Here is a 9,897-nt window from a genome sequence, read left to right as displayed (position 1 = left end):
TCTGAAGAAAATGAATACAATAATAATGAATATATAATAATCCAGCCCAGACTATAATGGTCTAGATGCCAACACAATCGTAAAATATCATTTTAAGTGTGATTTTTTTTTTTTTTAGTGTGTTTTGTTTTGTTACAGAGGAAGACGCAATGTGGTCGTGCGTGCATCATGAGGCCCCAGCCTGTCCAGGCTTGACCCTGCCTCAAGGCCTTTGCCCATGCTCTTCCCTCCACCTATAGCCCTCTCTTTTTGCACCCCACAACCAAGTTACCTCCTACCTGCCCCCAAGTGCCTCTTGCTCTGGATCAGCTAAGCCCCCTCTGAGGGTTCTTGCAACTCCAGACCTTCCTTCCTGACAGGCTGTCTGCTTTGAAACATTAATCATTTCTTACCCTTCTTCATTGCTTGCTAGTTTATAGATGCTGGGGGGGTGGGGCTTGCACCTCTTGGGGTCCCCTCTCTGTCCCCTAGGATCTGGCACACAGTAGGTGCTCAATAAAGGCTTGTCGTGGGTGAAGCAATGGTGTCCCTCCACCTGCAGCTCAGCAGCTTTGTTGGACCGTAGACAGAGGCTAACCAGAGTTGTCCCGGTCCCGCCCCTGGGGCTCACCTGCTTAAGGAAACAGGAACAGCCTGGGGGCAGCAGCCCCACCCCCTCTGACTGACGTTCTGACCCTGAATCGAAACCAAGGCTCCTGCAGGCTCCAAGGACAGCAGGAGGGAGAGCCTCAGCTGCCCAGGGATCTCCCAGGTACGTGCCGGGTGGGAATCCCTCACCAGCCCCATACCCACTTCTGTGCCTGCCCCATGCTGGGTGAGGCCAGGGCCCCAAGAGCCTCAGCTCCATACCAGATTTCTAGAAGAAGGAGCATGGGAGCCATTCTGGGCCAGAAGGTGGGGCAGGGTGGTAGAGACCAGAAAAGCAGGAGGAATTTTCAGTGGGAGCTGACCATTGAAAAATGGAGCTGGGGCTGGGAGAAGGGCGTTCCTGGCAGGGAAACAGCATGGGCCAAGGTGTGGAGGGAAAGAGAGCTTGGTCAGTTTGGGGTAGAGCAAGGATGTCCTTAGGGCTGGAGTGCGGGGCACAAGGAGATGGGGGAGGCCCCAATGTCAGGGTCGGGAAGCAGAAACTTAGTATGGATTCATTCATCCCTGGATAGTTATTCATCAGCAGACACCCCTGCACCCTCATCTGTGCCTGCCCAGCATCAGGTAGTGCTGGGGACCCAGAAAAATCCAAAAGGACCTAGCCCTGGGCCGGGTCTCTAGGAGCCCTTGATGTGGGGGCGACAGAGCTTTGTGCATCTGGGCCTACTGATAGTAAATGCCTGGGGGCACTCGCCCAGGCCTGTGAGCTTCCCACAGACATCTCCCCTTGCCAAACCAATGTGACAACAGAACTGATCCCTGCGGTTCTTAGGGTTGCAAGCTGCCCATCAGCCATAACCATCTGGAAACTTCGAAGAAAAAAAATCTGTTACTTACCAGCCCTGACATGTACACAGCCAGGGGGCACACAACCAGGTTGCTGAGAGAGACGCAGCCAGCGCACATGGCCCCGGGGTCCTGCTTTTATTGGGGTTGAGGGTGGGGGGCTAGGGTTTTGGGGGCTCACTCCTTATTGGTGAATATAAACTATAAAAGCAGGAATTTAAAGCATGGGAAGAGAGAAAAAGAAAGAAAAAGAGAGAGAGAGAGAGAGAGAAAGAAAGAAGGGGGGGGAAAGTGATCCAAATGGCCAGTTATCTAAATCAACCAGGATGTCTAAAACAAAGGAGCCTCATGGCGGGGATGTGGGGGCGGGGGGCGGCAGGAGCATCTTGGCTCTTTATCTTGTTATGTGGCTTGCAATGTGTTTATTCGCGATAGACTTCATTGAGTTAAAGCAGATGACTTGGCAGTCAAAGGAAGCTTAAGTCAGGCACTTGAATTACAGGAAGAAAAGCCAATCGTCAGGACTCACACTGCACACAGACACTTGAGCTCCACGAGGCAAGGCTAGGCAAAACTTAGGCAGGAACAGAGGGGAAGATGGGAGACAGAGAAGGGGGCCAAGGCTTTGTCTAGGTGAAGAGAAAGGCAAGCTGCCTGGAAGAGGGGATATTTTTGCTGGGTCTTGAAGGATAAATAGGAGTTCTCCCAGGTAGAAGAAAGAACAAACCTGTATACATTACCCCAGGCTAGGACATTACTAGAGTCATGAATATTTATTATATACCCAGACTGTATACTTCTGAACCAACCGTACTTTCCCAGGTAGATATCGTCATATCCCCAAACTACAGATGGAACTGAAGGCACAGAGATATTAAGTGACTTACCCAGGGTCACACAGCAGCTAAGTGGGGGAGCTGGGGCTGGAACCAGGCTATCTGGCTCTGATTCCAGGCTCTTGATTGCTTTGTCAACCTGCTTTATTAAATACTTCTTAATAGATCTCTTTAATTTTACTCGTCCTAGAATGCCTTTGGGCCTCTCCACGGAGGGCGTGTTCAACATCTGTCTTCTGGCAGAAGAAAGTCATTATTGACTGGGTTAGTCAATATGTCCCCACCCTCTGGAAACAGCCCAGTAACAATGACCTTCTGCAATATTGAAACATTAGATAGGACCAGTGTTGGGGGTGGGCCAGGTTTGGGATGGAATGAAGGGTGACCGTGAAGGGTCATGAGCAGACCACCCAGCAGGGCTTGACCCTGTTGCTGGTTTTGCATTGATTTGATACTCTTTTATAAATCAGGACTATTATTTTCTTCAGCTCCTTGTCATTGGCTCACAAAGTCCAGTGTTACCCTGAGCTTAAGACTGTCAAAACTCATGTGAATTAATGGTTTTGCACCTGACAAGTTACAGGTGTGCTTCCGGGGGCCATCAGACATGACAATGTTGGGAGCAAAGGGAATTACTTGGGGCCACATCTCTTTAGGGTTTCTTCACTTACCCTTTTGCCATGTCCACATCCCTCCTGGGACACTGATATTTATTTAAATTAAGTCAGTTCTTTTTTTTTTCTTTTAAGTATTTGAGAGAGAGAGAACTAGCAGGAGGGGCAGAGGGAAAGGGAGAGAGAATCTCTAGCAGACTCCACGCTGAGCATGGAGCCCAATGCAGAGCTCAATCTCAGGACCCTGAAATCGCGCCCTGAGCCAAAACCAAGAGTCGGATACTTAATCGACTGTGCCACCCAGGCGCCCCTCAATAAAGTCAGTTTTTAAGCTTAAATGCATATATTTATAAAGGGAGCTTTCTAACACTTGTAGTGATGGTATAATAAGAATAGAAGCACAAGGAAAAATTCTTGGGGGATTTTTGGAAGGAGCCAATGAATGAATGCATAGGAGGTGCTCAAGAAACACAAGCCAGGTTCAAGCCCGTTGCTCTGGCCAGTTTGGGGGATTTAACCAGGGAGGAGGCACCATGAGCTGTAGGAACAGAGCAAAGTACAGGAGGTGGACCAGGCTTGACCCTCTCTCTCTTTCCTCTTCCTGCCAGGTAACCGCTCCCCAGGAAGCCATGACAGAAGTGGAAAAGCTGCCCCCACCACTGCCCCCACGACTGGACTGGTTCGTGCAGACGCAGGTGGTTCAGCTGGCCCAAGAAGGGGTCCCTGCATGGTTCCACGGTGCCATCTCGAGACAGTAAGGACACACACACACCTTCCACCCTGCCCTTCACCCTCTTTCCTCGTCTGCCCCCACCTTGGGCAGATTTTCTGCAGAATTCTGGGCTGGGCTTGGTGAAAAGACCTCTGAAGTCCCGGGCAGGAGGGGACTCAGTGTGTGACCAGGGCCAGTTACTTCCCATCCCTGGACCTCAGCTCTCACCGTACCAGTGACCACCAGACCAGCACTGCCAGGGACCCATCCCCGAAGGCCAGGTTTCCGTAATCAGTGATGGCAGGATGCAGCCTCTGAATCCTTCTTAACACAGTGTCCCAAACAGCTGCTCTCAATCCATCAGGGACATGACCTACGTGCACTTTCTACATTGGACTGAGTTCTGAGGACATGAACAAACTCACCTCATTAGTCACCTCCTTCGTCCTAAATGAACGAAGAGAACATCTATGGCCACCGTTAGCATGTAGGGACATTGAGAGAACGTTGTGAAAGCCACAGAGAGGGCGAAATGGCCACTTTCTCTGAGTTCTGGGGGGGGGGCGCCCCTAAGAACATACTGTGAGCCACATGTTGCCATTTTAAAGTTTTTAGTAGCTATATTAAAAGAAGTAAAAAGAAACAGGTGGAATTAATTTTAATCCTATCTTTTCTTCAACCCAGTATATCTAGGATATTATCGCTTCAACATGAGTACTGAAAGCTCATCCATGAGACAGTATATGTTCCTTTATTTTGTAGTAAGTCTTGAAAATCTGGTATCCTACGCCAAAAACACATCTTAATTCGGACCAGTCACATTTTAAGTGCTCGGTAGCTACACGTGGTCAGTGGCCTCTGGAGTAGACAGCTCGGGTCTCAAGTCTCCCCATCTTGTCCTATAGAAGGCCACCTTCCTCTCTGTGAACCCATGATAACAATAGTAATGATGATAGTGAATACTAGTAATAATTTGGCGAGCAGTTACCAGGTATGATGGTATTTCAGGCATCAGGAGAAAGTCTGTCCTGGGGTCAAGGTCATCAGAGGCCTTCTGCCACTGATGGGAACACCCCTGTGCCTGAACGTCCCAAGGTCTGAAACAACAACAACAAAGGGTTTTAGGTTTGTTCAGTCCTGGGATGACGGGTGAACCAGGAGTCTGACCAGTATGCTGGGCAGCTGGATCACAGCCATCTCCCTCCTGTGTGTGTCCTTCCAGGGACGCCGAGAATTTGCTGGAGTTACAGCCACTGGGATCCTTTCTCATTAGAGTGAGTCACAGCCACGTGGGCTACACACTGTCCTACAAGTAAGGCCAGGGAAGGTGCAAGAGGGCTCTAGGGCTTCCTGGGAGGAGGCAAGGGCTGCTTCATACCACAACTGCTCAGAGAGCAACTGGTGTAAAGTTCTGGCCAAATCTGGCTGCAGTGAGCAGCTGCAGGTCCGGCTGTAACCAGCAGATGGGGGCTTGGTGGTAACAGCCTGTGTGTCTGAGAACAGGGGCTGCTGGGAGCCCAAGAGTGGCTACTTCCCTCCCCTAAACCCCCTCCCGCGCCCCACCCCCATCCCCTTCAACCTTCTACTTGGCAACTCTCTGACTCCACCCAGAGGCACATGTTAGGGAAACTCAGGGCAGTCCAGCTCCTTAAGGCCTCAAAACCTGATCTGGTGTCTCACAGGATTCAGCAACACAAAGTACTTTTCAAAAGGATTCCAGGCCAAAGGAATAAAAAAATCCAGTGACTCCACTGCAGAGTTCCCAACCATGGGAAAAGCTTAAACCCTGAGTCACACAGTCAGAAAGGCTTGGGGCTGCCATTTATATGCTGTGTGACTTTGAACGAGTTACTCAACCTATCTGTGCCTCCCCCCAAGTCCTCATCTCTAATATAGGAATGCTAAAATTAATTCAAAGTCTTGTGAAAATTAAATAAGAGATAGTAAGCACATGGTGGGCCATTAATAAATGCATCCATTCATTAACAGAGCATTTATTGAGGACCTGCTGTGTAACTGGCGCACAGACTTAGCCTGGGGCCGGACTCACATTTTCACTATCATCACTACTATTGATCATTTGACCCTAGCCCGGCACCGAACTAAGCTTTTATCTGCAGTAGCTTATTCCATTTTCATGAGAAATCCCGAGGTCAGCCTTAGTCGCCCCACGTTACAGACAGGGAAACTGAGGCACAGTGTGGTTTAGTGGCCACCGGTGTCACATGGCAAAAACATGCAGAAGGCTACTGGGAACCTGACCAGTAGGGCTGCAGCCTCCTAGCCCCAGCAGTGTTGCCACAGAGCCCAAAGCTGCTGCCGCCACTTCATGGTGAAGCTCTTGGATGACGGGAGCTTCGTGATCCCCGGAGAGGAGAAGGCCCACACCTCGCTGGACGCCCTGGTCACCTTCCACCAGCAGCAGCCTGTGCGGCCGCACAGGGACCTGCTGACTCAGCCCTGTGGGCAGGTGAGAGTGGGACCCCGGTGGGCCATAGCCACCCTCGCAGGGGCTAAGCCCCCTGACTCATTTTGTTCCCGCGCTCCCCATTCAGCCTCTTGTGATTCTGTCACTTTCGTGATCCCTGCCCTCCCTCCCACGGCCCCACCCCTCCTGGTCTTGGTTCCCTGCCTCACCCCAGCCCCCCCAGGCTAATTTGTTACAAGGGTTCCTTTGGGGGCGTATATAACCTTGGCTGATCCATAGGAATAGTGTATCTCCTTATAAGGCTCATGGCGGGGGGGGGGGGGGCGGGGGGTGGAACAGCGGGTGAGGGAGGTGGGCGGGTGGTCCTAGCTCTCAGAAGCTACTGTGGGAGGGGCATGCTTCCATACAAGGTTTGTGGGCAAGGCAGTTCCTGAGCCCCACCTTCTAGGGTTTGTCTGGGACCACCCCATCTCCCTCCTTGGGGTTGAGCTGCAGGTTCCCTCTGCCCCACAGAAGGATCCAGCGAACTTGGATTATGAGGATCTCTTCCGTTACGCCAATGCATTGACTGAGGAAGTTGCCAGCCCCGCCCATGTCCCCAGGGAACATCAGAATCCATCCTCCTGTCCCAGGGCTGCACCTGAGGAGGTATGTGACTGAAAGCTGGCACCTCCAACACAGGGGAGGGGCAGGAGCGGAGGTGGCCAGCAGCTGCCAGAGGAGACTTTCTAGAGTGAAAATTAGATCCTACAGCTCCAAGTATAAAACCTTCCAGTGATTTTTCAAGACACTGCAATTAAAATCCCAACTGTGACCTCAGCTACTCCTCGTGCTCATCACCAGTCCACCTCCAGCCCCTCTGCTATCCTTTCTGTTGTTCACATACATCAAGCTAGCCTCAGGACCTTTGCACATGTTGGTGCCACCCACCTCAGGGCCTTTGCACATGCTGTGTGTGCTCTGCCCCCGGATTTCCTATGCCTGGCTTCTTTCTTCAATTCTTCAAGTGTCTCCCTCCCCAGACTGAAAGTCGTCCCCTCTGCATTCTCCATCACCTCACCCTGTTTATTCACTGCAGGGCACGCCTCACAACTTAAAAAGTCTTTTTGTGGGTTAAAAGTTTATGTGCGGGTTTTCACGTTTCCTGTCTGCCTCCCCTATCAGACTGTGAGCTCTGGGAGGCCTGGGGATCTGTCTGGCTTGTTCGCCCTATCTTGTTCATCTGTCTGCCTCTCCTCCCCTCAGAGAAGACCTGGCACAGAGCAAGTGCTCAGTGAATGAGTCTGTGGAGTAGATGAGTGAATAAATTAATGAATCCCACCTTCTCAGGGCTGATTGGACCTTCCGGAATCCCTAGGCTAAGTGTCCTCCATGCCCCTCACATGGCAGGGAAGTTCTGACAATAGTGGAAGTGAAACGGGCTGGTAGGATGAACAATGTGGGTGTGGGGCTAAGCGGTGAAGGGAACAGGGAAGACCTGGAGGAGGTGGCATGGACCTGGGACACGGAGGTTAAGGAGGAGTCCGTCCCACACAGAGATGCAGGGAGGGTGTGTTTCAGGCAGAGAAAAGAGCACATGCAAAGGTCCTGAGGCTCAGTGTCTTTGGAAAACAAAAGAAGAACAAAAGCCAGTGTGTGGATGGAGTGGGGTGAATCAAAGGGAGGTCGTTGGGGGGTGAGGGGCCAGGATCAGCAGGAGCCAATCATGCAGGGCCTTGGGGCAGGGTGAGGAGCTGGCGTTCTATGCCAGGTGGGCAGGGGGAGTCGCCATGAGGGAGCCCGTGGCTGCCAGCTGCAGGAGGCGCTGCCTGGCGGCAGTGGCACAGGTGACAGGAAAGAGGCAGGGAGTCCAAGTGGGAGGGACCAGAAAAGGATCTCTGGGGTTGGAGCAAGAAGAGGATGTTTTTAGAATATTTTAGAAGGGAGCCTGCTGATGGCTTGGAGGTGGGGGTGAGAGGAAGCCAGGTGTTGTCATGGTTTGAGTCCCTGGGCCCTCCATTGTTAGAGAGGTGATCCCAGGATGTGCCACTAAGGGAGCAGGGAAGTGGGACGGGAGAGGGCAGCCCGTGAAGGGTGTGCTAGGGAGCAGGTTCCCCTGGGGGCAACCAGGGCTTGGTCTCCCTCGGGAAGGCTGGGACTCTGCATGGGACATACACTTTAGTTGTCCCACCTTAGGGTTGAGGAGTTGGGGTATTGATCCTCCATCTTCCATTAGGCCTTGGTCAAGTGCTGTTCCTGGGAGATTTTAATTCTCTGGCACTTCTGGCCTGCCATGGGTCCAGAGAAGGACCCTGGGCAGAGTCCCCACTGCTGGCATTTGGGAGCGGAGCTGGGGGCACTGAGCGCTCAGGGCAAAGGAACATGGATGGGGCATTGTCGGCATCTGCCCCAAATGTCACCTGAACAACCAAGTAGATCAGGGCCCGAGGACCACATCTGGCCTGTTTCTGGATGGCCCACAAGCTAAGCAGCCTTTATGTTTTTGAGTGGTTGAAAAAAATAAAAATAAAAGTAATATTTCAGGACCCGTGAAAATCAGATGAAAGTCGGATTTCCACGTCCATAAAGTTTTATTGGAACTCAGGCACACTCACTCGTTGATGTACGATCTCTGTTGTTTTACAGCAGAGACTGTATGACCAACAAACCTGAAAAGATTTGCTCTCTGGCACTTTATGAAAAGAGTTTGCCAATCCCTGGGGGAGATAGTGAAGCTGTTCATGGGGATGGGGAGGGGGCATGGGATCAGGTTTGGGGGCTCACTTGGGGTCCTTCTCACCCTCCAGATGTCTGAGCGGGACCCATGTCCCAACCTCCAGGGCAGAGTCAGAGCTTTGGTGGGTGGGACGGCCCCAGGTCTCACCCGCTCTGGGTTTCAGACCTCAGCGAGGCCGGTCCTGCTCCATCACCCAAGAGGAAGGAAGCCACCAGCAGAGATGGACAGAGCTTCCACGGAGGAAGCCACTTCCTCCTGCCCCCCAAAAGCTCCTCTTGAGAAGGCTTGCCAGAAACTCTGGAAGAACCTCAAGATGCTCCCCCAGACAGGCAAGAGGGTCCAGCAGCAGCTGACATCCCACCTGCCTTCTATGAACTTGTCATCGCCCTGGAGTGCTGGGCCACCGGCAGTGACACACAGCTCGGGGGCCAGGCCAGGTGACGCACACTGGGAAGATAATGTCGACACAGACCGCTCTGTGGCCATGTCCCTTGCAAGCCCTTCGCAGCCCCAGGATCTGAGAGGCAGAGCTGACCCCTCCAGAAAGGTCTCAAGATTGGCCAGCTGGAGCGAGGCGACCCCGAGGGTCAAGGGTTGGCACCAAGCAGTAGTGAGGGTCCTGTCCCCAAAAGTGTCCAAACCAGAGACAAAGGACTTGGCAGAACCCCAGAAGGACTGGCTCCCCGAGGAGTACCGCCCACCGCCACCCTTCGCCCCTGGGTACTGTTAGAGAAGAGCTTTGCCCTGGCTCTGGGGGCTGCTCACACTGGACCCCTTATTGTCTACCCACCAGTCCTCAGGAACCTGAGAAATATAATAAAGACGTTGCTTGGGTCTGGTCCTACAATTGCCGATCGGGTGACCTGGTTATGTGAATAATAATTATCAGTTACAGCAAGGGTCTCGGGCACCTACTGTGCCAGGCCCCATGCCAAAGCCTCCAAGTTCACTATTTCTGTTACCCCTCTGAGCAGGCCCAGTAGATAGGCTCATGCTGCATACTTTAAAGAAGAGACTAAGGGTCAGAGAGGAGGAGAGGCATGGCCAAGGTCACCCAGCTAGAGGGTGTCAGTGCCAGGATTTGAAACCCGGTCAGTTGGAGCTCTTTGGCCACATCCTCTGCACCTGGCTCAAGTCTAAGTACATCCTTGCCTATA

General features: G+C 52.3%; 1 protein-coding gene across 6 annotated transcripts; it reads left to right on the top strand.

Annotated features, from left to right (window-relative positions):
- The first annotated feature begins 644 nt into the window (after window positions 1-644).
- On the top strand, window positions 645-9,587 carry HSH2D (hematopoietic SH2 domain containing). 6 transcript variants are annotated; one of them, XM_028087002.2, is made up of 6 exons: window positions 645-751; window positions 3,493-3,638; window positions 4,819-4,908; window positions 5,901-6,066; window positions 6,538-6,672; window positions 8,904-9,587. In XM_028087002.2, exons 2-6 carry the CDS (start codon window positions 3,514-3,516, stop codon window positions 9,468-9,470), a joined length of 1,083 nt encoding a protein of 360 aa, XP_027942803.1. In that variant the 5' UTR covers window positions 645-751; window positions 3,493-3,513; the 3' UTR covers window positions 9,471-9,587. The 6 variants fall into 6 exon arrangements, with proteins under 6 accessions (XP_027942803.1, XP_027942801.1, XP_087872805.1 ...); XM_028087000.2 differs by having other exon boundaries at window positions 8,811-9,587; XM_088016679.1 differs by lacking the exon at window positions 645-751 and adding an exon at window positions 2,461-2,534.
- The last annotated feature ends 310 nt before the right edge of the window (window positions 9,588-9,897 follow it).

Source organism: Eumetopias jubatus, unplaced genomic scaffold (assembly GCF_037043125.1).
Source record: "Eumetopias jubatus isolate StellerSeaLion01/CBP00866 unplaced genomic scaffold, mEumJub1_p1.0 scaffold_1, whole genome shotgun sequence".
Classification (NCBI taxonomy): Eukaryota; Metazoa; Chordata; class Mammalia; order Carnivora; family Otariidae; genus Eumetopias; species Eumetopias jubatus.
This window is presented reverse-complemented; position numbering and strand designations above follow the sequence as displayed.